General features: G+C 35.6%; 1 protein-coding gene across 2 annotated transcripts; it reads right to left on the minus strand.

Moving 5' to 3' along the window:
* Positions 1-27,375, minus strand: METAP2 (methionyl aminopeptidase 2). Of its 2 annotated transcripts, none has more exons than XM_045826594.1 (11): positions 27,147-27,375; positions 25,135-25,239; positions 21,253-21,318; positions 17,362-17,464; positions 8,080-8,241; positions 6,897-7,078; positions 5,966-6,060; positions 5,611-5,707; positions 2,065-2,168; positions 1,447-1,562; positions 1-689 (listed from the first exon to the last, which is right to left on the minus strand). In XM_045826594.1, exons 1-11 carry the CDS (start codon positions 27,295-27,297, stop codon positions 437-439), a joined length of 1,434 nt encoding a protein of 477 aa, XP_045682550.1. In that variant the 5' UTR covers positions 27,298-27,375; the 3' UTR covers positions 1-436. The 2 variants fall into 2 exon arrangements, with proteins under 2 accessions (XP_045682550.1, XP_045682549.1); XM_045826593.1 differs by having other exon boundaries at positions 25,135-25,242.
* Between the last annotated feature and the right edge of the window lie 336 nt (positions 27,376-27,711).

Genomic DNA, 27,711 nt, shown 5'->3' on the forward strand with positions numbered 1-27,711 from the left:
TATAGCTCTCAGATCTGAAAATGTCTTTATTTTTTAGAAAATGGATTCCAGGAAGGTTAAAAAGCATTACCAGAAGGTATAGGTGCAGAATTGGATGTAGTCATTCAAAGCATTCAAATAAAAATATGGCAATATAAATATTTGAAAAGCATCTATTAGGTGTTCAAAACAAAATGTTTAAGTCATTCCTAATTTGAACATTTGAGCATTTTCTAGACAGGAGAAAAACAGTTGACATTTTAAAGTCCTGAAAGCTTTTTTGGTGGTTAATTACATTAGATGGTTTGCCTTTGATCAAATTCCTTCCTTTTTAAACATGAATAAAAGTATTACATAGGTCCACTGTTAAACAGACATATTGCAAAATTAATTCAGGTATAACGTATTCCCACAAAGCTTATAAAATAAAAGACGTTACGGTGGCTTTGGACTAAGTTTAATAGTCATCTCCTCTGCTGACAACTTCTTTACATGTTGGACGCAACAGTATGGTATGTTCAAACTGTGCTGTATACGATCCTTTAATGTCACATAATGGTGGATATGGATCTACAATGCCCAAGTCACACAGATTCTTCAGAGCCATCAGGTATTTACTTTCTCCCAAGCGATCCAACCATCTCCGGCAGAAGGCAAGGGTGCCAAAGTTTTCATTGATGACATTTAACAAGTGTTTTGTTCTTGGAAGCCTAAGAGGAGAAAATCCAAGATTAACAGCTAAAAAAGTACCCAAATTCACTTTCCCCATTAAGGAAAAACTCGAACAGTAGCTGTGGCTTTAAGTTACTAGAGTTCAAAAAACTTTTTTGTTGCCTGTTTCAACCTACAAGAGCCAGAATGTATAATAACCCATGTGAATAGGAAGCCAGCTGAAGGCTATCTTAACATATTTGTGTCTATGCATGTGTGAAACTGCGTATTGTTGGTATAGCCTCACCAACAACATTATGGTGGGGATTTCCTTTTTTGTGCATCAAGCTGAAAGACCTGCATATAATGTAGGTGTAAATACAGCTTTCAACCACCTACCCCAAAAGAATTTCTTAAAAAGTAAATAAAAATATAAGGTTTACCAAATATAACAAAAATCTAGAAATGCCACAAAATGAGAATCTCTGAAGTTATTATGATTATTAGAAACTGGACCCAAAGAAAAGATATTATTTTCATTTCAGTTAAAAAATATTTTTTGAAGACTTTATTTGTGCCCTGTCCAGGAACTGAACCAGTGACCCTTCACTCTGTAAGACAAGACCCAACTGGGCCACACTGGTCAGGGTTTAGTTTAAATTTTTAACAGGCCAGTTTCTTTGCTATATTACAGAAATGCACAGATCTTATTGTTAGGCTACAGCACTGTGTATTTACCGCTGGATATTTGTCACATTTTAAAAAAATGCTGGTAACTGGAAAAAGAAGCCAGTCATATAGAAATAAGACTCTCACCTTATTGGCACATGTCCAACATCAAAATTTTTCATGTAATGTGAACATTCCATATCATCATGAACAACGCCTTTTCCTGTGCTACCGAAGGTTTCAATGGCATACACTTCTCCTTCCTAAAAAATATATTAGAATGGGGAGATAAGAAAAATTCAGAACTAATCAAAATGACCATAACTTCAGGCTGAGGTATTCCCTATTTCAGGTAAGAAACTACATGAAATACCCCTGGCAGTCCTACCTTTCCCTGCTTTTTACCTCTTTAACACTTTTTGGTCCTTCTGTGTCCTATTAGAATGCAGGCTTTAACATGGACAGGTAATTTTGTTTTGTTCATTACTATATCCTTAGTGCCTATTGAAGAGACTGGCATGTCCATGATGCTCAGTAAATATTCACTAACTGTTGAATAAAACAATCCTTTGACACACCCAATTTCCACAGCTGATCTGAGCCTTGATGCAACAAAACAAAATTTGCACACTCAAATGGCCCAATCCCTGTCAAGGTGAGTATGGATGGCAAGTTAATTTTGTTCAACATACTATGCACTCAACCATCACTAACTTCTGCCTGGGGGAAAAAAAAATCAAAATGCTTCACAAAGAACATACAGACCTCCATTCTTGTTGCCTCTCCTCCTTTCACAATGGGCACTGTTTTCCCAGCATGTATTCTATATGGCCCAATTGAATGTCCATTTAGATTCCGGATTGGTTTGACTGGTTATAAAAGGAAAAAAATAGTTATGCAGAGTCTCAGGAAGCACAACTTTAGTTCAAGCACTTATTTAAAAACAAAATATGGCTCTACTAAATAACCTCACATTAAGATAGTTAAAATACAAACTGAAAACTAGTGTAATATAAAAAGATATTTATTACAAGGTTATTAATCGAAAACTAAAGGGAGTAAGGGGAGACAGCAGAAAATGAATAAACCATGTGGCCCTGACTGCCATGGCTCAGTTGGATGAGCACCATCCTGCGAAGCGAAAGGTTTCCAGTTGGACTCCCTGTCAGGGCACATGCCTGGGTTGCAGGTCCAGTCCTGGTTGGGTGCATGCCAGGCTACCTATTGATGTTTCTCTCCCCGCCCTTCCCCTCTCTTTAAAATTAAATAAGATCTTAAACAAAATAAATAAATAAGCTATGTGATGAGGACATAATGGGGGTTCACCTAAGAAGGTATTGTTAATCAATAAAAATACCATAAAATGCCATATATACAATGATTACAAACATATTTTTATGGTTATGGACTAAAAATATAAAAATTAGTATTCTGTGTGAAAATGATAGTATTATAAAACCTTAAATTTTACTGTAACATCAACATTTCAAACATTAAAAAAGAGAATCTAAACAATCCTAAGGTTGTTTAGGATTGAGATCAGTGATAGAATAAACAAATTGCAGTATATTCACACAATGGAACACAACAATAAAAACAAAAAGTTAGGGACAATGAACAACTGAATAAAACCTAAAGAAAAAATGAGCAAAAGGAGGCACAATGATATACATACTGTGCAATTCCATATATAACATAAAATAAATATGTATACATGTACACTTATATTTCAACATTAGGCATAATTATATTACTGTTTAGGAACGTGTGATCAGATAGTAAATAGTATAAGCAAATGTAAATACTTCAGTATCCAAGACAGTGGTTTATTAGAGGACAGCTGCTGTAACTGAGGAAGGTGATATGGAACTGGGGCTTCTGAAATGCAGGAAATACTCTATTTCTTGAGGTGAGGTTATATAACTTCAATAATTGTGTAGTTGAAGTTTAATATTGTATTTTCAGTATTACACTCCACAATAAAAAGAGTTTTTAAAAAATCTAGCTCTACAGTGCTAGAAATCCTCAGTATGAGTTACTTTTCTTCTAGGGCAAAATTAGGTAGCAAGGTTTTTTCAAATCTGTAACAATATAACAATGACAGGTATATAACAAATTTAGGGGGTGGTACAGAAAGATAAAACCTTCAATTAGCTCTTCAAAAAAAACTTCTTACATATGTATGATAAACTAGATGTATTTAAAATTCAGCCAGCATTGCTATTTCTCTAAGACCTGACAAACTAACTGACCCCTCAGGGCAATCAAAAACACATTAAAAATATTTTTTTAATTTATTTTTAGAGGGAAGAGAAGGGAAGGAGAAAATAAGGAAAGAAACATACACCCCCATCTGGGGACCTGGTCTACAACCCAGGCATGTGCCTTGATAGGGAATCAAACCAGTGACCTTTTGTTTCGCATGCCACCACTTAATCCACTAAACTACACCAACCAGGGCTCAAAAATACATTAAAAATTTTTTTTTCTTAAAAAAATGATTTTTAAACAAAAATACATTTAAGATTTAAAAAAAACCTACCCTAACATATAACCAAGTTACACAGAAGAAGCAGGAAACAGGGTTATCTATTTTTATTATTATACAGGTTTTGACAGTGGCAGGCTAATTCTGGGACCAACAGCTGTAAAGGTAACTTTCCAATTCCACTATCTTCCTGCTCAAGGTAAATAAAAAAAAGTCCCTCCCTTAATGGCCCAGCTCTGTCATGCTGTTTTTGGGAATTGCTTCTGAAAGTTCAGCCTATAGTCTATTTCTTCAACTCCCAATGTAATGATTTGTCTATCCTCTTTCTGTTCAAACTAGTAAAAATGAATTCTATCACCTTAAACTAAGAACCTGAATCAATACAATAACTAATATAAGAGAAGGGCTGCTAAAATAACAGAACCATTAAGTCAAACTGTCATCTCATATACCTTGAAAGGCAGATCCCATAGAATTAGGAGACGAGAGAGAAAAGATGATTTGAGAGGGACTTGACTGTGCATTATTTGTTGTGGTACCAATCCCAAAACTGGGATGGAAAATGTCAAATAATTGTTGAATACTAATAAATTTCAGGCACTATCATAAAATTTGCATTTCTAAACAAAACAAACCAAAACCCATACTATTAATCTTATAGTAATTAAAAAACAACAACAACCTTGTGTTCTTTAAGGTTATAGGATTTATCTATGCTCATAGATAGTTCTGCCTGACCTCAACGCCAAAGCACATTTTCTTCATTATCTCATACCACCTCGCCTCCAAGTGTGAACAGCCTTAAGAGTTTTTTGATTTATACCAATGTAAACAGGATTAGAAATCTACATGATATTTCTAATCTGGAAAGTTACCTTTTTAGATACTGGTCCCAGAAGTAGCCTGCTGTTATCAAAAACCTGTATAATATGAAAACGTATATCCCTGTGCCCTGCTTCTTCTGTATAACTTGGTTATATGTTATTTTATTTAAATGTATTTTTGTATAAAAATTTTTAAGTCTTTTTTATTTAAATGTGTTTTTGATTGGTCTCAAAGAAAGAACCACTTTTGTACTTAATAGAAACACAATAGTCTCTAAGTATCAATGAGGTAATTAAAGAATGCTCACTGACATGACTTTACTGAAGGGCAAGGAAGTATGACAGATACCACTCAAAGGACTATAAAGGAAGAGACAGAATATGGTTAAAGGAAATGTAGAAAATATTCTCTAAGAAAGTTATTAGGACAGGAGTTAGAGGGAGCAATGAGCATAGATTAGGCAGGAGAACCACCGGTGGCTGAAGAGTGGTCAAATAGATGCTGGGAGTCATAGAAAGGCTGTGCTGATGAATAGCACTAAAAACGCACAGGTGACTCTGGGACTGTGTACCTAAGGCAGTGGCTGGGAAAGAGCAGGAGGCAAAGGGAATAAAGATTAAAGGAAGGACAAGGAATAAACTGGCCTCTAAATTTTGTATTCAACTTAAAAAAAATTGGGAGTCATCAACACAAAGAACCTCTGGGGTATCTCTGGGCCTTGATTTGACTAGTCACAGAAAACAGTCTGCACTTTGGCCACTCTGGGATAAACCCCCAGGTGTCTTCTATCGCTATGGGAGAAGACTGGCAACAGTTCCTACTAGTGACCACATACTCCCCCTACTGTGAGCAGGTCATTTCCCCATTTTCCCTCTTTATATTCCCAAGAGATAAAGATAAAGCAACTAACCCAAAGAAAGCACTCAACACTATTTTTAAAAAATTAATTCTGCAAAGGTCATACATGTTTCAGTAAGATACATTTTTAAAGAACACACCTTGATACGTCTTGCCATCTATTTCAACCTCATAGGATTCCATAACTTCTTGGATGGCCTCACCAACATCACACAGACGGACATCAATTCCAGCACACTAAGGATGTAATAATATATCCTGTTATTCAAAGTGCAGAATTTTACAGCAAGTTAACTCAGTATCTTAAAATAAGGGACAATCAGAAAAACTGCTTTGTACATTATAACTTCCTCTATAAACACCTTTAGTACATTATAATTATCCACTTAAAACACGCAAAGGCAGTGGACTAGTTTCACGTAACTGAAAGACCTTAAACAGCTTATCATGTGGCTCACAATATATTGAATAAAATGGCACTTATGGTTCACATACCTTTATTCCAGTGTTAGTGGCATCTTTTACAGCTTTTAATAATGTATCATATTTGGGATTAAAAGTGACAGTAAAAGCACAGTCAATAATCCTACCTGAAAAAAAAAATTCTTAAGTTTATTTATCAGCTAGTCAATTTATCCCCTTTATAGTACCTACTCTATTGATTATCCTTGCTAATTAACAGAAAATAAAATGATGGGCTTAAAAAAAACAGCACTCCAAGTACCCAGATAGCATTCATAGCTAAAGGGGAAAAAGTACAATAAATATAAAGGTTTTAGAATGAAAAGATTAATTCCAGGAGTAGTATCTATTACTTCAAGAGAGCACTAATTTGGTACTCACTGAGGCAGTTATGCAAAAAAAAAGAACAGAAACAAATCAAATGAGAAAAGCCTGGGGAACCTAAGACACAGCAATGCAGGCAAAGAATATGTGTAGGTCCACAGGATGCTGACCGTCAGTCCAGCTTCCTCAATTTAGTAAAAGCTCATGTAAGTACTTAATTTAAGCTTTGCTTTCTCACCTGTTAAGTGAGATAAAAAAGTACTTATCTAACAGGCATGGGGGCAGGGTGAATTTAGAAAAGCTAACAAGTATATAAAGGTTGGTAAACTTAAAGGCTCTAAGTAAATGTTTGTTATTAAATGAATAAATGACATCCAAAATAATGGCCTAAAGAAATATAACATTATATTTTTCATGCCCTGATACAAAGGATAAACTTCAATTATCTGAAGGTTTTCATTACAATCCATTTAATAGGATGCTTTAAAGCAAATCTCAAAATCTGCCTCAATACAGCTCTACTGAAAAGTGAAGCATCAGGAAAAAAATTTGGGTGTTCAGTAGCTATAACCCCATGCAACAGAGGTAAGACTAGTTTTGCAGAAAGAGGGTGGAATGAAAATTATTTCCAAGAACTCACCACTTATATGTGTTCCAAAGTCTATCTTACAGATATCGTCATACTGTAATACTGTTGTATCACCAGCATTGGGAGTATAATGGGCAGCACAGTTATTGAGAGAACACCCAGTAGGAAATGCCAGGCCTGCATTTAATCCATTTTCTTTTATTAGCTTTCGTGAACAATCTTCCAACTTTTCACTAAAAAATAAAAACAAGATTAGTTTATTTTTAAATTTTATATAAAGTATAACCTTATATATTTTACAGTTCATCGTGTTCAGAAAGTTAACCAAAACTCTTAAATTACTTTCTGGGAGTGATATGAGGACTTTCTGAATGTGATTAACAGTTTTCTGAAGCTATGAAAATAGTAGCTCATCTCTGAAAGATAAAGAATTTAATTCCACCCTGGCTGGCGTAGCTCAGTGGATTGAGCGCGGGCTGCAAACCAAAGTGTAGCAGGTTCGATTCCCAGTCAGGGTACATGCCTGGGTTGCAGGCCATGACCCCCAGCAACCACACATTGATGTTTCTCTCTCTATCTTCCTTCCCTCTCTAAAAATAAATAAATAAATAAACAAACAAACAAACAAATAAATAAAAGAATTTAATTCCACTGGAAATCTAGTGAAGCTAAATGATGTGGCTTAGTTTTCTAGAAGTTAACATTCTTGACTTAGAGTAATTTAAATGCTGATTACATTTTATTTCCTCAATATTGCATATTTTGAAATATGAATCAGAGAATTAGGTTACCTTTCACTGCTAATTATTTCTCAAGGAGAGAACGAGAGAAATAATTACTTTTACTGGTTTCTTCACTGCATTATAAATGTTTATGTCCAAGAATTTTGATGTAATATGAACTGCTAGATAGCAAAATAATAGATTTTAGGAAATAAGAATCAATAATGTGTGTGTTTGCACTTTTGAATGTACAAAATAAGATGAAGTACACAAATATCCTCTAATGGTTTCCTTGTGACATCAACAGAACAAGAATTTAGAAGGTATTTCTAGAATCTTCCTTTAAAGTTTTAGCAAAGTAATAAGGAAAGAATAGAATAGAAAAAAGTCTATTTCTATTACATTTTCTATTTCTATTTCTAAAAGCCTAGTCATTTCTATTACAATAGAAAAAAAGCTCTAAAAACAAAATCATTTTTTTTCATGTTCTTAGAAAAACATATTTCTTTTACCAGATTTCTATCATTGTCATCCCAGGCTTGATCCAGCTCATAACATATTTTCGAACTTGTCGGTGTGCTTCTGCAGCTTCTCGAAAATCATTCCAAATCTCTTCATTAGCTTGATCTAATGCTTTCTTTTCTTCACTTGTAGTTCTCCAAGCAGCTGTTCGCCTTTATAGTTCGCAAAACATAGTATTAGTTATTTAAGAAACAGCATAATCAAAAATGCTGAAAAAGATAAAAAATACTAATATACGACATTCTAGATAAAAATATCACATTATTTTCTTTCATTAAATGCCAGGATAACTTCTGAATACAAGTAGTCAAACACTTGCAATCAAGCCAAATCATAATAAATACTTTCTAAGAATCTTAAAAAGAAAATCTTCAAGTGTGATTTCATTCATAGAGGGAATACCATGCCACAGAAAGTAACACCAAACAAGAGAACCAGGAAAGTCAGAAGAGAGTATTAGATACCAAGCATGTGGGAGAAAAAAAGTCATCCTTCCACTTGTGGGAACATAGTCATATACTGTAAGAGACTTCAAAAGCGCCTACACCAAAAATTAACATTTAACGTCACAAATAGGGCAAGTAATAATACAAAGACTTGACCTAGAAATCTGCATATACCTTCCTCAAAGCATTAAATATTATGGCTTTTGCAGGAGTTTTCTAATTGTATATATAAGAGGTACTCTTCCTTGGAGGACACGGCTCACATTTTAAAACTTCCAGAAGTAACAAAAAGATTTTTATTTTCAGTATCTGAGAATGGAGATCCACTAATTCCCTTTAAGCAGTACATTTTTAAAATAACAACTGCTTCCAAATAAAAGTTTTTAAAAAAGTTGTTATAGCCCTGGCCAGTGGCTCAGTTGGTTGGAGCACTGTCCCGTATACCAAAAGGTTGCAGGTTTGAGTCCCAGTCAGGGCACATACCTAGGTTGTGGGTTTGATCCCCAGTCAGGGAGCATACAGGAGGCAACCAATCGATGTTTCTCACATCAATGTCTCTCTCTCTCTCTCTCTCTCTCTCTAAAAAGTCAATAAATATATCCCCAGGTGAGGATTAAAAAAAAAAGTTGTTATACTTTCACACGTTCTTAAGAAATAATGAATATATAGTCTGCAACTCAGTGATCACTGAGATAAATTATACTTAGTATAAACTTGATGCCTTCGAGGAATTACTCTGATGGCCTCAAAGCTAGTGGCTAGCTAATTATGGCCTGCAGGCAAATCCAGCCTGGCACCTGTTTGTAAATAAAATTTAATGGCAACACAGCTATGCCCATTCGTTTACATACTCTTTTGCTTCTTTCTTGCTACAACAGCAGAAGTGATTAACAGTCAAGGACTGAAATATTTACACTATGGCCCTTTACAGAAGTTTACCCCACTGCTCTAAACTACAGAACTGTATTTTAAGGTCCCAAAATGCTTTTTGAGTTTTTCTGTATCTCATTATCAAGTTCATTATGATTACTTCCTACTGCAGCAACTACCTATGTGCCAATATCTAGCACCTCTAAATCTGCTATAAAGGCCCAAAAGAGCTGTCCTGTGTGAACTAAAGCATCACAGAAGCTTCTCTGGGCTGTTTTCTGCTTGGGAATGTATTTTGGATTTATCAACTGATGTTATCAGATAACCAAAATATTACAGTACCATCAATTTAAGGTCAGTTTTAAACTCCATAAGTACTCAGATGCACATAAATTACTCTTCTAGAAATAGTGAAAACACAAGAGGCAACTTCTAGTCAAAGTAGTTGCACAAACGCTCTCAGACGAGAAAGTAATAGGATAAGATCCTTAAAAAAGCATATTCTGAAGATGGGCTCAACCTTTTTCAGCTGTACTACACTTATATCGATCACTCCATAGATTTTCAGACCTCTAGTTTTAACTGTAGTCCTTCTTTCTTCCATGAATGCAAAAATCTTCCCTAGGAACCAAGAACCCTAATGTTCTAAGAATAAGAGTACTGGTTATATTCTCAGATCAGTTTTTAAACAAAATACATCACAATTCTTTAACTTTTACATGCACCATAATTCTGGCAAATATACTACAGCCACAGCTGGTAGTAAAGGCTGATGCAACTCTGCCTCAAAAGCCAGAGATTTTGTGTAATGTAAAAATATCAGCCAATATTTACTCTAGAGTGGCAAGATGAAAGACTGTCCACAGGGACCTGATGGATGTCAATCCAACCCTCAGGTTTTTCAAATCCACTTCTTTAATTACAATTTCACATGCTAGTTGACAGTACTTTAGAATCAGAACATGACACAATGAAAACCCCTAATACTGAAACCAGCAGATATCGCATGAATATCTCATTTCTGAAGGCAGACTCTCAGAAGCAGTGGATCCTACAAAATATTATGAAATGTTCTGCATTGTTAGTAAAGAACTATCAATCAGAAATTAGATTAAAGACATTCTACTAAGTCTTGAATTCAAACGGAAAGTCATTAGCAATATTTGAGAAATGTATTATAATTATAATGATAATACAAGTCTATAATCATAATTCTAGGCCCAAATGAAAGACAAAGAATGTTATGGAGCCTGTCTATTTTCTTAATTTGCTCTTTTGATGTTCACTTTATTTAACAAAAATATAGAATAAGATGAAAAATACTCAGTGCTCATAGCAATTATTCCAAAAGACAATTAATTCATCCAATTGACAGAGGAAGGTTAGAAGTGCTTTCAAAATATATTATGTCTGTAAAACAAAACTGTCAAAACAACTGCTTGGAAAAAGACTCATTATAGGAAGTATTTACAGAGTATGTACATTCTTCACAATTCTTTGATATTTCTGAATCTTTTCAATATTCCATCATTTTTACCAATGAAAGTATTAAGAGCAGAAAAGTAAAACCAAAAGCTACAAACAAAGGCATCTGATTATTAATTTCAAACAGTCATAAACATTTTTGAACTCACCACATGGACAACTTGAAAGATAATTATATTTGTATGTACAATATTTTTAAAGCACTATATGCCACATTTATAAAAACTATTTTAAAATGCATGTTTTAACCCCAAAATAATTAAGAATGCTTGTAGATACTTCACTAATTTCTTACTCTGAAAACTGGAACTTAAAAAGGAATGACGTAACTAGAAATTCACTGTATCATGGTCCCCAATAAAATAACTGATAAAGCAAGGATCATCAATGAATATTAAAATAGTTAAGTGAAAAGTTGTTGAAGACAATATCCCAATGATACCGAAGTACCACAGAGACTGCATGATAACCACAAAAAGAAAAAAGTACTTAAAAACAAACAAACAAACAAACAAAACAGAGCTGGTGGTCACCACATTAAGCTAGTGATCAAATATAGGTAAACTAATAAACAGCCTGAATTTACATCTGATGCAACAGATGATTATGATATAATATGAAGTATTTAATATCACTTATAATATATCCTTGTCAAATATGTTTACTCTAATTCTAATCTAAGCCTTTACAACTAATTCCAGTTTACAGAAAATACAGAAATAGAGAAAAAAGTTTAAGGACAATACCAAAAAAATAACTGGAGAAATCCTAGAATGTGAGATTTTAAAAATTACCTGGTTTCTTCAAAAAGTCAGTGGAATGGAAGAGAAGAAGGTGGGGATTCTAACCATGTGCAATGTATGAACCTTGCCTGGATCTTGGTTTAGTGGGAAAAAATAACTAAAAAGATGTTCCAAGGACAATAGGAAAAAAATCTGAAATATAAACTAGGTATTTGCATGATACTGGGAAATCACTGTTAACGTGCTTAGCTGTGATACTTTACAGAAAGTTTAATTCTAGGGAGATGCTTGAAGTTGCTGTTCATTCTGGGTGGTGAGTTCACTACTTTTCAACCTTTCTTTTTGGAATTCACTATAAAAGTTGAAAACAACAAAAAGATATTTATTCCAACTTTGTTTATAATAGTAAACAACTAGAAATAAACTGTATGTCCTAATAAGAGAGGGCTGGACAAATAAATTATGCTATGCATACAGATGTACAAAATTATTTAGCCAGTAGAAATACTGTTGGCTTCTTTACTAACATGAAAACAAGTTTTAAAAGAGGGTGCTGCTGCAGTATAGCTCTACCTTGAAAAAGAGTTCTAGGTATTTACAACAGACATTTATACAGAGAGGCTTTAAAGGAAAAAATATTAACACATTAACAGTGGTTTTATAATTCACTGACAGAATTAAGAGGTTTTATTTTCTTCTTTTTGCTAGTATCTATATTTACTAACTTCTCTATAGTGACTATGTATGCTTGTAAAATTAACATTTTGCCCATAAAATTGTCTACCAAATTTATAAACAAACATTAAGAATTTCAAAATAATTCTTTATTCTACTTCTAGAGATCCAGAATAAGGGAAAAATCAGACCCAATTAACATACTACAATGTTCATCACAGAAATTATCCTAGTGATAAAACACTGAAAGTATAAATATTCAAAAATAGGAAAATGATAAAATTATGCTAGCTACAGGATAAAACAGCATTACAGCCATTAAAGATTCATTTCAAAACCTTTTAATAACACAGGAAATGAACATAAAATGGGTTTTGGGGTTTTTTTTAGAATTTTATTTACTTTTTAGAGAGAGAGGAAGGGAAAGAGAAAGAGAGGGAGAGAAACTTCAACTGGCTGCCTCTCAACAGGGGACCTGACCTGCAACCCAGGCATGTGTCCTGACTAGGAATCGAACTAGCAATCTTTTGGTTTGCAGGCGGGCATTCAACCCACTGAGCCACACCAGCCAGGGCAGAATGTTTTATTTTTTAAAAGGGCAACAACCATCATAGTTAAAACTGATTCAGACAGAGAACATCAATGGGTGCTACATGTGAGGAGGACATTCATAAAAAATGGTATTTTCATATTCACAAGGTAATTTTCTACAAACTAGTAATTATAAGAGGAAAAATAGTATTAATACACTACAAAAACTGGATAATACCTTATCCAAGTGATAAAAAATGATATTGTGTGCCTCCAGATGTGACAACCATAAAAAGGACACAATACCTACTTACCTAGTATCCCATCCAAAATTGCACAACCTACTCTCAAATACTTCAGGAAAAAAAAAAGTATGAATACAGATTCACCAATACAACATTTTCTACATTTGCCTTATACCTTCCAAGGTGAAAATGAAATGTTATTTAACAATATGTTTAATTGTCATAGTCTACTGACAGAGGGTATAATAAAAGTGGCAACATGTTGAAGAGACTCTGAGTGAAAGGTATGCGGGAGTTTTTTGTACTATTCTCACAGTATGGTATTATTCCTGTTATGTATGAAATCATACAAGTGACAAAATGAAAACTTAAAATAATGTACTCAACATGGGTGGTAGTTACACATGTGAGTTCTTTGTGATAATTCATGCAATTTTTAGTTTATTAAGAAAAACAATGAGGGCAAGATACAGAACTATATATTTAATATTTTATCAAATCTGTAAGAATATTTATTTTGATCTACTTGCAAATAGTCAAAACTGGTTATATGAATGTCAAAAAATATTGAGAGTTGTGGAAAAGCAAACATAACAATATATTAATTTCTTATACATTTCTCTAGGACAGCATACTACATTGCTTTCAATATTTAAGAAAATACCCTGTCCACCTAGCTCAGTTGGTTAGAGTGTTGTTCCAATACACCAAGGTTGCAAATTCAGTCCCAGTCAAGAATCAACCAATGAGTGCATAAATAAGTGGAACAAATCTGTCTCTCTCCCCACCCCCACCCGTAAAAATCAATAAAAACTTAAAAAACAATTTAAGTATGAACCTAAGAGATATTGTAACATAGTATCTTTTTTTGTTTCAAAGCCAGAAGCTATTCTATACATTCAACTTGCAATAGAAAATAACGAGGGAAAGACAGTTTTTAAGATTGAAAAAAATCTGTTCCTCTTGTATTAAACATTACTTCAAATGTTCCATCATTCCACCAATTCACAGTATTAAAAATATTAACAATCTGTTAAAACTATAGGAAATCAACAGCTTTCCTCCACTTTAGCAAAAACCATATAGAAATGGAACTACAAATAAGAATTTCTTGTTCACATCAGTAACAACATCAGAAAACACTTTAGAATGAATTTAATGTGCTTGCTTTGGCAGCACATATACTAGGACCTACCTAAAAAACAAAAAAAAGAGAGTAAGTGGGAATATATACCACAACACTAGGTATGACAATGTGACGTAACTGTTAAATTTCTGAAACAAACACATTAATGTAATTCTGATGAAAATTCTAACAAGGGAATTTCTCTGTGGGTATGTATATTAAGACTTTATGCCCTGGCTGGCGTAGCTCAGTGGATTGAGCGTGGGCTGCGAACCAAAGTATCGCAGGTTCAATTCCCAGTCAGGGTACATGCCTGGGTTGGCAGGCCATGACCCCCAGCAACCACACATCGATGTTTCTCTCTCTCTCTTTCTCCCTCCCTTCCCTCTCTAAAAATAAATAAAATCTTAAGAAAAAAAAAAAAGACTTTATGACTGAAAATGTTAATAGCTAAGAAAAGTATAAAACACAACTGTGTTTGGGCGTGTGTGGCAGAGAAGAAAGACTGCATTATCAAATTATCAAAATAGTATAAAGTTTGACATCAAATCAAACTAGTATAAGCATAGGAATAGACAAATAAATCAAAGGAACAGAATAAACAATACAGAAACTGGTTCCATTATACAATACATGAGACTATACAGTTGACCCATGATCAACATGGGGCTTGGAGGACTGACCACCAACCAATAAAAAATCCATGTAAAACTTCAGTCCACCCTCTGCATATGCAGATTCGGTCAGAAACATGTAATTCCACTGTATGAGAAAACAGTAAGTGGCAAGGTGGTTGTCCAATTGAGTAGGATGAATTAAGAAACAATTATAACAGAAGTGGCTATCCATTTGGAAATAAAATCAGTGCTCACACCTTACACAGAAAATTTCAGATCCATTAAAAATGTAATGAAACAGCCCTGCACAACCCCAACCAGCGTGGCTCAGCGGGTTGGGTATTGTCCCACAAAGAGAAAGGTCGCCAGTTCATTCCCAGTCAGGGCATGTGCCTGGGTTGCAGGCTAGGTCCCTGGTTGGGGGCAGGCAAGAGGCAACTGATTGTTATTTGTCTGACACATTGATGTTTCTCTCCCTCTCTTTCTCCCTCCCTTCCCCTCTCTCTAAAAATAGGTTAAGTAAAATTCTTAAGTAAATGTAATAATACACAAAATAAAGAGTCTGAGAAAATCTAAGACTGCTAGGAACTCAGAATTATAAAATATAAACATATACTGTACTTAAATATTTAAAATTTCCGGAAGAGCAAAAGAACAAAACCACCAAGCGAAAGATGCTCAAAATCACTAGCCGTCCAGACAGCTATTCTTATAATAAAGAAATTTACACTATTCTTTGATTCAGCAATCTCGCCCCTAGAAAACCGTCACATAATAAAACTGCCAACACATAAGCAGGTGTGTGTGTATGTGTGTGTACATACACACACATACACACACACATATATATATGGAGAGAGAGGGAGTGAGATGTTTATTGTAGAATGGTTTATAATAGCAAAAAACACTGGAAACAAAGCGAATGCTCATCAATTAGAAAATGGTGGAATAAAGAGTGATATATTCACACCACAGAATATTATGAAGCCATTCAAAAGAATCAGAGTTATTCTGACTTAGAGGAACTTTCAACAGGTAGTGCTGAGTGAGGAAAGCAAGGTGGAGGAAAGTATGCCTGATTTCATTTTTGTAAAACAAACAATGACCAAAACACTCTCCTTACATAAACAGACATAATTTACACATGTATGAGCATAGAAAAATATGGAAAGCTACCTGCTAGGTGCTTACATGGGTCTGGAAGGAAGTAAAGGAAGAGGGAACAAGCAAAAAAAAAAAAAAAAATTAAAAAATTATATTTAAAAATAAATGTGATCACATCATATGTACTATGAAAATTTATGTAACTACTATAAAATTATGTGACATTTTAAAAATACATGCGTCAAGATAGGAATACTGACTGATGAATTCAATTGAAGAAAAAAATGCACATTCCATAAAAAACTCCACAACTTTACAGGCTTATTCCCTAAGAGTACTGGGAGTGAGGAAGGTGGCAGAAATATAACAACATCATGTTCTTTTCTGAGTTAAAAGAAAAACAACGCTAATTTTACAGGTCAATGAAACAATGCCACAGTAGAAGCTTTCTTAACCAACTATTGCAACCACTCAACAAACCAATGCTCTCAATTCCCTCTGTAAAACACACTGACCAATGCCCACTGTATTCTGAGTATTGCTGGATGACAGCTTCCTATTCTGAATAATAATGGCAGCTAACACTTATTTAATAATTACAAGTGTCACTCTTCTAAGTGCCTTACACATATTATTCCTCACAATAATCTTATAAAATGCCTTTTTAATGGATGAGAAAGCAAAACAAGAGACATGATAAATCACTTGCCCAAGTCAAAGCTAGTAAGTGTTAGAGGTGGGACCTAAATGCAGATAGTTTAGTCCCATCTTCCATGCTTTTAACCAGTCCACATAATGCTACCTTGAGTGTCTGCTGACCAAGAAATCAAGTGATTTGTTCCCAAACTTGTGTAAAGTCATCTGTATTTACTACTGTAATTATGTAATTTAATTAAATATTACATGAAAGTAATTGTTTCTAAGAAAACTAAACTGACTACTCAGAAAAATCTCAATAAAGGAAAATCATCAAAAAATACTTGTCAAATTAAGTGAAGAATTATAAATTGTTTCAGAGGAAAAAATGTGAAGATATGGATAGGCATCAGCCCTCAGATTACTTAGTTCTTCACTGAAACTCAATATGGAGCAGGCTCATAGATAAGGCATTATGTATAGCTTATGAAGGAAAAAGTGGTATTCAATGCAAATTCATGTTCAAAAATGATGGAAAACAAATGTTTAAGTTAACTTTTATCAATAAATTATGGTTTTTATTTTTTGTGATCCTCACTTTAACATATTTTTTTGATTAAATAAACTACTGGTCCCAATCATTTTGGATAAGAGGGCTTCTACTGTATTTGCTCTGCAACAAATTCACAAGCTTTATTAAGGTAGTGGAGCAAGTTCTGAGAAAAATCATATCTACTTTATTGCTAGGCTACAACTTTCAAAAGTCAAACTGGAAGTTATTTTATGATCCTTACCCATCTTGTGTGGGTGGGTACTCGCATTCTTGTCCTTTGGGAAATACACCGTTAGGATACAGGTCACATATTGGAACTGAGGGAGGGTCAGTCTGAACTTTTGCTGTGAGACACAAATAAAGCATTAACTTCTGTAGTTAAAAATAAAATTAAACAATCATTACAGTTTTTCTCAGTTCCTGATGGTTATGATATTCCTGATTTTAACAAACCTCTTGCTGTCGCCTTATAGTTAAAAACTCCATGCTGGTCCCCTCCTCAACTGAGTTACTATAGCTTGGGAATAAAAATATTCAATTCTTCCCTGGCTGGTGTGGCTCAGTTGGTGTTGTCCTGCAAAATGAAAGGTCACTGGTTCGATTCCCAGTCAGGGCACGTGTCTGGGTCGCAGGTTCAATCCCAGGTCACTGCACATGCAAGAAGCAGCCAACTGATCTCACATAGGTGTTTCTCTACCTCTCTTTCTCCCTCCCCTCCCCTCTGTCTAAAAATAATTAACAAATAAAACCTTTAAAAAAATATTCAACTCCTCAGTATTCCATTATATATTTAAACAGTATATACCTTGGCAGAATGCACATTTCTATTGTTTTTGTTTTCATTTACTATACTGGAAAAGGAATAGCATATAGAAGCTGACTTTCACAAATAAAATCAAAGAAGCAACAAGAAAATAAAGAATCTTACAGCGATAGAGTAAAAATATAAATCTATTATATATTAATAAAATAAGTTAACAAACATACTTCAAGGGTACATTAAGTACAAAAGTTAAGAGTATACATACCCAGTGCTAAAAGATTTTAGGTAGCCATACACAAATTTCCAGATACTTGAAAAAAGTTAGCAATATCTGGCATATGTTTTAAGGACATTATTTCCCAAACTATATTCTAAAACATCAGTGTTTCCAGATGCTTTTAAAAGGTACCTAAGAAATCTGTCTTCTCAATTTTTTCCCAAAATATGTAAGAACTAGTTGTATAGTTCTTATTGTATGAAAAACTGCCTTTTAGTAACAAATGCTGTATTCAAGGAATGCCAGGAAGTTACATGGTTATTTTATGACTTTCAATGTGCACTGCAGCATTTACCAACTAAGTTGAAGTATGTGGTTTCTTTTTGATTATTACTGATCTTATGTAATTGATTTTTTGTCTTAAATTTTAACACATATTTCGCTGTCACACATATAAATAAAAATGTGATTGTTTATTGAGCAAAATCATTTATATATGAAACCATTTTTGGGGGTTCCTTCTTTAACCCAAATGCTCAAAACTGTGAGCACCAACTGGTTTAAAAGTTTTCTATGAGCAAGTACACTTGAAAAACACTGTTTTAGGTTCCTCCTAAGAGAGAACATTAGAATTAAAAATTTTTTAAAAAAATTTTACTTGGAGGTCATCTAATTTAGCTTCACACTCATATTTAAGAATTCTGTTTTAAACCCCTGACATTTGGCACTGAGCTCCTGACAATTAAGGCAGTCACTATCTCCCAAGCCCAACCCATTCATTTAGGGAGAGCTGTAACTGTCAGAAAGCTCTTTCTACATTAACCTGTTTCCCTGTTCATTTCATCTGTTAGTTCTAGATTTATTCTTTGCAGTGAAAAACATTTTACTTTCCATTTCTACTAATTTCTTCCCTTCTATGAGAAATCACTTTAAGAGGTATGGTTCTTAACACTTTCACCCATATTTGCAACCTTGGATTTGTCAATGTTCCTTTTAAGTTGGTACTAGACTTGTCTTATATTAATAGTTCAAACAGGTATAATTAATGTGAGTCTATACTGCTAATTCTAAATATCCTACTGCTACTAAAAAGTTAAAACACTTTGGTTTTTGGTTACCAATGTACTAGAACTCAAATCCTTAGGATTTTCACCCTATATTAACTTTATATATGTCTATTAAATTTCAGCTTGTTAATATTAGCCAATTGATCTTTTGAAATATTTTTTGTGAACCAAAGTATTAGCTTACCACCCTCAGCTTTATCCCATCTACAAATGTGATGAAGATGCCTTTTATATCATTCACAAATTAAAGGACTTAAAAAGATCACTAGAGTAAAAAACAATCTGTAATCAACATATCAGAGTTGAAGTACAGTCTTTACCACTTATTAGCTGTGACTTGGACAAATGGTTAATGTGCCAAGCATTAGTTTCCTCATCTACAAAATGAAGAACCAGAAGAAATTTTGGATGACCTTTGAAAATGACAAGGTACTATATTCAATTATCTAAAACTAAGAACAATTGTAATAATCTGTACTGCAGTTATCATTGACTATTATTTATAATTCTTACTTTACAGATGAGGAAACACGGGCCAATGTACATTATTTGGCTTATTCCAGAAGTGATTTACGATAGCCTACAAGTATACCTAAAAGACACAAATAAGAGGTATTCAAAGTAAATTAGAGAGTAAATATCAAAACATGGAAAACAATGTAGAACCTGCAATAAGGTCAACACAAAACCAAGGATTTGGCTCTAAGCCTTCCAGGATCAAAAACAAAACAAAAGCAAACAAACCCCCCCCCTAGTTTACTTGCATAGTTCATGATGTTTCTGAGCTAAAACATAATAGTCTGGAAAAGCACAATTATTCTTGATATTAAGATCAGACAAAAGAGTGTCTCTTGAGAGTGCTCCTACAGAAATATAATGAACTTACTGTTACATTATAAGTTCAACAACATCCTCAGAGGAGGCAAAAAAAGGCTAATGACATCATGCTAGAACACCTGTCAGTGGAAGAATTCTACCAAAAGTAAACACAAGGCAGCGCCTTAACACTCCTCCCTGCTTATCTACCTTCATTAGGGTATACTTTTAGACTATTCAGAGAAATAGGTTGTCTCTTAAGCCATTCTATAGAAATATGACATCATAATTTTTAGAAGATTCCTGGAACGCAAGTAACCTATATTTATTAACTACAGACTATGCTAGGAACAGAGTGACATCCTTAGAGTAGAAGGATCTAACACAAATAGGTCCTTAAATAGAAAGAAGGCTATCCCATCTCTACCTGGAGACATATTAGGGAAATGGATGGCAGAGCTACTATCTTTCTTTAACAATAATTTAAGTATTTCTGTCAACACAGAGATAACAAGGGAAGTCACGCCTCCAATATTCTGATTCCTAACATTTTAGCCTGAAAGATTTTAAAGGAAGATATAATCAGAACTCAGTGGCCCTCAATAGTGTAAGGGGCCTCCAAGATTAAAACTGTTCTGATTTTCAACCTAACCTTTATTCCCCAATACTATGAAGTCTTCCCCCTTAGTCTCCCTAATAGTTTTAGGTCCCTGAAGATGTTTGGTAATGCCATTTGTAAAAACAGAATACAAGTAGCATCATACTTTAAGTGAATCTGAAAGAGTGCAATATAAACATTTTTAAATAAAATTACACCATATGTGCACATTTTAAATAATGAGCTTCCTCTTTCAATATTCATGAAGAATTCCATATTTCAAAGCTGGCAGGTGAACTGCAAACTTTGTTTACCCTATTACCACACAGTGGTACTTTAGTCATCCCCAACACACTTATTTCAATTGTTTAAGATTTAAATTATAAAGTTTTTTGGAATTCATCCCTAACTAGCAAAAAATGCAACCAACTTATTATTAACATCCCTTAGCTGAATATCAGCTAAAAAAAAAAAAAAAAATGCCACCAAAATTGTTAAACCAAAGTACTTGCAAAATAGTTACGAGTTTCACTAAATCCTACCTCTAGTAAGCCTAAATGTATTTCCCTGACCTATATCAGGATCTTAAGCAACTTCAAACCTCCTCTTTCAAACCTACTGGTTAATAACCACTTCTAATTTATCAAGTAAGATTAACTTAAGACACTAACGTCCTCTCTTCTTCTTCTTCTTTTTCTTCTTCTTTCCAGTTGCTCCATCTCCATCACCATCTCCATCTAAGAAAAGACAATTTCAAAAACCTATTTATTTAAACCTCATAAGCACAGGGATGAAGCAAGCACAAGTGGACAGTTGTATATACACACACATTGCATCCTGAATAGCATATGATAAAGCTGACCTAATACTCTTAGTATTTTTTACATTGCTAGCTTTAAGTATCAGAATTCTACTTTTGTAATCAAAAGCACTACTAAACTTTAGTTGGACTTACTCTAATAAAAGAAATGATGAATAAGATATTTTCAAGAATAAAAAATGTGCCCTGACTGGTATGGCTGAGTGGGTTGGGCATTGTCCTGTCATAGGTTCAATTCCCAGTACATGCCTGGGTTGTGGGCCAGGTTCTCGTGTAGGGGCGTGCGAGAGGCAACCAATCGATGTTTCTCTTCCTTCTTCCCTTCCTCTCTTTAAAAATAAATAAATAAAATATTTTTTAAAAAGGAACAAAAATGTATCAAATAACATTTGTTTAAAAACTAGGGAAAATAGCTAGTGTTAGTTTAATACCAATAACTGTGTTATCTTCATCTAAAATAATAATAATCATCTAAAATAATTACAATTTACACATGCTTTGCACTTGTACTTCATGACCTCTTGTGATCCTCAAAGCAACCTGTAAATTAACAAACAGTGTTTAAGAGACATGCCCGATAATCCCAACTGGTAAATGGCAGAATTGGACTAAGAATATGTTACGTAATCCCTAAACCAGTATGGGTATTTGGGAAGGGTCTCACATTTTAAAATATCTTTTCCTCCTGCACAATTATTACTAGAGAAAGTGTTCTCTTTCTGGGTAAAATTGTATGCAAAAATCGAGGGCATATTATACTTTTCCTAGTTTCAGAGCTTCTCAGATTCTCTGATATCCAAAAATGAAAGTTAAGAATTACTGTGAAAAATAGTTGGCAGCCCTGGCTGGTGTACCTCAGTGGATTGAGAGCCAGCCTGTGAACCAAAGGGTCATTGGTCATTGGTTCGGTTCACAGTCAGGGCAACATGCCTGAGTTTCGGGCCAGGTCCCCAGTACGTGGCGTGTAAGAGGCAACCACACATTGATGTTTCCCTCCCTTCCCCTCTCTAAAAATAAATAAATAAAATCTTTAAAAAAAAAAAGAAAGAAAAGAAAGAAAAATAGTTGGCAGAAGAGTACCCAAAACAGCCAAGATCTGCTTCTCCATGTTTAGAACAATCTTCTATGAAGCTCATGCCCATATCCTTGACCTCTGAGAAATGACAGTTTGATTATTATTTTATTTTAGAGAAAGTGGAAGTGAGGGATATAGGAAGAAAAACATCAACTGGCTGCTTCTTGTATGTGCCCCAGAAGGGGGACCAAACCTGCAACCCAGGTATGTGCCCCGACTGGTAATCAAATCAGCAAACTTTCAGTCTACGATGCGGATGCCCCACCAACTGGGGTGATAAAGGATATTATTACAACCAAGATTAAATAGAGACTTAAAAACATTTTATTTTTTAAATTTAATTATTATTTTTAAAAGATTTTATTTATTTATTTTTTAGAGAAGGGAAGGGAGAGAGGAAGAGAGGAAGAGAAATATCAATGTGTGGTTGCTTCTTGCATGCCCGCAACCAGGGACCTGGCCCACAACCCAGCCATGTGCCTTGACTGGGAATTGAACTAGAAACCCTTTGGTTCACAGGTTGGTGCTCAATCTACTAAGCCACACCAGCCAGGGCGAAACATTTTAAATAAAGATATTAAACAAAGACCTAAGTGTCTGAATTTCTAAAAATGCTGCTTAATAAATTCCAACTATGATTTCTCAAGTATGTTAATTTACCCACAAATCACACCTCTATGAAATGGGTGAGTGGGATGCTGTCACAATTAGAAATTGACAGTTTAATAAAATGATACCCATGTTTAAATGTTTCACCTAGTAGCAGTAACTCACAGCTAGCATCAATAATTTTAGATAGTGAAATCCACCCCCATAAAATAATGACAAATGTCTGCTTACATTTTCTGCTCAAAGAGCTCCATTTTTATTTATGGAATGATAGGCAGGAGCCATAATAGAAATTCTCTCACCATGCTACCTACTGTATTCTTCTATTATAATTATCACAAAAATTTAAAATCATTAGTTTACACTGACCCCTACTCATCTCTTAAGTTCCTCAAGGATCAGAGAAAAGCATTTCTTAAATTAAGCATAGTGCCAAGTATGTGGTAAATATTTTTTAATCTACTCAATAAATAAATGTTTAGTTTATTTTATTGTGTTTCTATTTATTTTTACCTAAAGGGGAAACAGGAAACAGCAATTTAACAAAGAGGGAGGTAGTATGATCTAGGGCTTTAAATGGGTTGAGTGATAGGATATTGCCAATATTTGACTCACAAAATTGCTAACTTCTTTGAGCCTTACTCTATACGACAGTAAGAATACAGTAGAAACAAATACTGCTGACTTATTACTGGTTTCTAGATTCAAAAGCCAAAGAAAAATAATATGAAAAAAATTTTGGAAAACACAACCTTCATTTTCCTCATGTGTCATATAATCTAATTCACATATTCTTAACTATAATTTTAACTGTAACCTTCTTCATTCATCCAATGAATGTTTGCTGAGTTCCAGGCAATAAAGGCAATAATAATAAATTATTAGGCAATAAAGACAGAAGAGTAAACAAGATAGTCTTTGCTCTAGATGGTCTACACATAGGTCTACAGCAACCTACTGCATTACTTTGAATTGATAACCCCCTTTCTTGTTAAGAGCTCAAAATATGTTCATAATCTGAAGTATAACCAAAGGTAGAATGAACAAGAAGTTTGCTTATGGAAGTCAAAAAGTTAATTATTCCCTTGAACCTTAGTACCTCTTTTTAAAAACCAAATTTTGACTGTAAGCTTCTTGAAGGCAGAACATATCTTTCTAAAGGAAAAACTACTCTGCAACTACTAACACAATAATTAAAATACAGCATGTATTTGTTGTTAAGGGTTGTAAGGCAAGAGCCCAAACTGGCAGTGCCTGAGGCAGAGCAGTAGGCAGAGCAGTAGGTCAGAGCAGTAGATAATTGAGAATGGGAAATCCCCATCTCCCCTTCTGCCAAAAGGTGCTGTAGAGTAGTTCTCTTAATCACTTCCCCCACTGTCTTACTGATAGCATCTGATCACTAGGATTCTAAGGGTTGCCATCTTTACAGAAATCTAATAGCATCAAAATAGCACAAAGAGCTAAGATCAGGGAATTTATAATTGAGTTCAGGACTCCAATGTCTTCCTTTGAGAATAAAAAAGGGTAGCTTTGGTACAGAGAGTAAAAGCAGTAGACCTGGATGGAATCAAGAGCTAGGTTTGAAACTCTGGTTCTATTCTACACATACTAGTTGTATCATATTGGGAAAATTCTGTTAACTATCATTTCCTGAGAAGAGTACCTACTTTATTTGGTTTTGCAAGGGTAAAATGAAAATGCATGTGAAAGTATCCTAAGAGAGTGCCTAGTACATATCAGTTGTTCAATAAATATTAGTTAAATAAACAAGCCCTTCAATTTTACCGTATTAATACTCACCCACTACTTGGCCTTTTACTAAGTACATTTTAAAAATTGAGAACTGTTATTTCAGCATCATTCAACATATCCAACTTTTTAAAGACTTGCTAATAAATTCCTTTTCCTTTTTACCTATGACACTGAGGTTATACTGTCAATTAAGAAAATCAGAAAACAATAGGCCATATGGGCAAATAAGTAGATTTTGCTTAAAGAATGTCATATTTCCTTGCTTTTCTAACCACAAACATCAAATTAACCATTTACCTTCATCGTCATCATCTCTTTCTTTCTCTTCTAGTGCTTGTCTTTCCAATTGTCTTGCTACCTCATCAACTGAGGCTCCTGGTTCTTTATCAGGTTCCTGTTGCCCTGCTGATCAAATATAACAACATAAATTAAATCTAATAAATATACTTTCCTCTTTAGCATAAGTTGTAAGGATATTAGAGAGCACACAAGTCCTTTCCTGAAAGTGTCTAGAAAACAAAAACAAAAACATTATACCCACATTATACCCTGACCAGCGTGACTCAGTTGAGCATCATCATCCAGCAAAGCAAAAGCTCGACAGTTCAGTTCCTGATTGGGGCACAGGGCTGGGTTGCAGGCGGGTCTCCAGTTGGGACATGTGCAAGATCAATGTAACCAATGTTTCTTTTACAAGTTGATGTTTCTCTCTCTCTCTCTCTCTCTCTTCCCCTCTCTAAAAATAAATAAGTAAAATCTTTTCAAAAACCCAGAGATACTATTATGAACATAAAAAATTTATTTAATGACAGAGAAGTCTCCCAAATCTTAGTACTGTCCATTCAACAAAGTATCTATTACACATTCTCTGTGATAGCACTTTCTTAACCAAAGAGGCAATAAAAAGCTGAAGGCCTCAGTTAAGAAGAGGATTTCTGTGAGACACTAGGGGCTTCAGGGTTTCATGAAGAAAGTAGTTGTCAAGCTGGGCTAGGTAAAATCAAAACAAATAGAAGAGATATTCCATTCTAAAAAACAAAATTCTTGAACAGCTAAGCATAAGCTCTGTAAGTGATTAACAATCAAGCTAGAGGAGCAATGTGTGTATAGAAAGATAGTATCACCAGGTAGTGCATAATGAAGTGATACTCTGCTTCTTGTAGAAGATTCATATTGAGATTCATATTCATTTCCAGTTGTGAAAAAGTTGGGATTAAAGTCTGCTGAACATCTTAAAGGCCAAACTGAAGAGTTTGGACTTCATCTGAAAGCCAGTAAGAGCCACTACTTATGTCCTGGGATAAAATTTTATTCTGGACGTGTCCCAGCACCTACAACTCCCATCTCATCAAAACTTCAGAAAAATACAGATTAACTCCACCCTCTCTCACCTCCACCATCATCACCTCCGGCCTCCCCGTTTCTCTCTCATTCTTTCTGTGGCTGACTTTAACAGGTACAAATAATTTTTCCTAAAATGAAGGATCCCGTGCAACGCCACCACTCACTTGTCAAAACAGAACATTTACGTTCCTAACTCAATCCAAGCGTAGACTTTCAGCTGTTTTCCTTGCCTTCCTAGTGGATTTGGAGAAGTTCCACTCCGAGCCACAGACTATCCCACCTGGGCTGCCCGCAATGGCATCATTCAGACCTAAAAACTCTAAAGCTTGGTGATGCCGTGTGATTTACACAGGTGAGAATTTGCACCACCAACCTAACATTCTGCAATTACAACTCAGTGACACGAGCGCGTGGGCATACACCGCCCCCCGCCCCGCGCCCCCGCAAAGTGCAGCCCGTCACAAAAATCCCTCCGTAATCCGGGATGGCGGGATAAGGTGCGGTCTAGGCACTTGGACTTGGTCACCTCACCGCCACCCTCGTCGAAAGTCAGCCCCAGGGTGCTCCAGCGAAGACGCGGCTATAGGGGTCAGAACCAGATTTTTGAAGAGGCCACACCACGAGGAAGGTAGGGCTGCGCTCCGTGCACGGCTTCAAGTCCGTGGCGCGGTCTACGTGGGAGCTGAGGTCTTGTCCATATAGGGGCTCCGGCCTACCGACCCCAGAGCCAGCTCACGGGAAGCCGAGGTGCCCTTTTCTCCCCCACCCCCGCTTCCACCAGCTCCCTAGTTCCACAGGAGAAGCCCCTTCTCCCCAGAACCGAGAGTCGGTAGCCCGGCCTCGCCGCACACTCAGTCCTGGGAATCAGTTATGTTCGGGACTCCGAGTCCCCGGTCCCTGTCACCCACGCCGGGCCCGAGCCGAGTCGTTTGGCCATCCGTGGAAACCCGTAAAACTCCCTTTACCTGTGGCAGCCCCTTTAGCCTTCTTCTTCTTTCGCCTTTTCTTCTTGGCTGCCTCCTCAGCCGTGGAGGCAGCTCCCTCTTCCCTGTCGTCTGGATCCAGGTCGCCATTCAGGTGGCTCCCGGAGGACGCTGCCTCCTCCACGCCCGCCATGTTGCCCGAGAGAGCGCGAGAGAGTGAGAGCGAGCGGCAAGGGCCCGTTCCTTCTTCACCCACCTACACCAGCGACACCGGAAGTCGCTCTCGGTGGTGGGACGCGGGGAATGCTGGGACCGCGGAGGACTGGATTGCGGGGACCGCTCCTGGCTGCTTGGCCGTCTAGTCTCCTGGCAGGGAGGTCTGCTTGGCTGCCGTGGCTGCTGCGAGACCCGACACCTGCCTCTCCCGCGCCTCCCGGCGCAAAACTGCCCTCCTAGGGTTGTGTCGATGCCTGCCTCTGTGGACCGCCGGAGTCGGCGAGAGGGGAGTGTGTGTTGCAACCGAAAAGTTTTATATTTACGGTTTTATAAAGCGTCTGGGAAGCTAGGAAAGGGGCTGCAAATGTGCTCACCTGTACACACTCCTTTT

The sequence above is a fragment of the Phyllostomus hastatus genome, unplaced genomic scaffold (assembly GCF_019186645.2).
Source record: "Phyllostomus hastatus isolate PE091 unplaced genomic scaffold, TTU_PhHast_1.1 phas_scaffold_755, whole genome shotgun sequence".
In the NCBI taxonomy this organism is placed as follows: domain Eukaryota; kingdom Metazoa; phylum Chordata; class Mammalia; order Chiroptera; family Phyllostomidae; genus Phyllostomus; species Phyllostomus hastatus.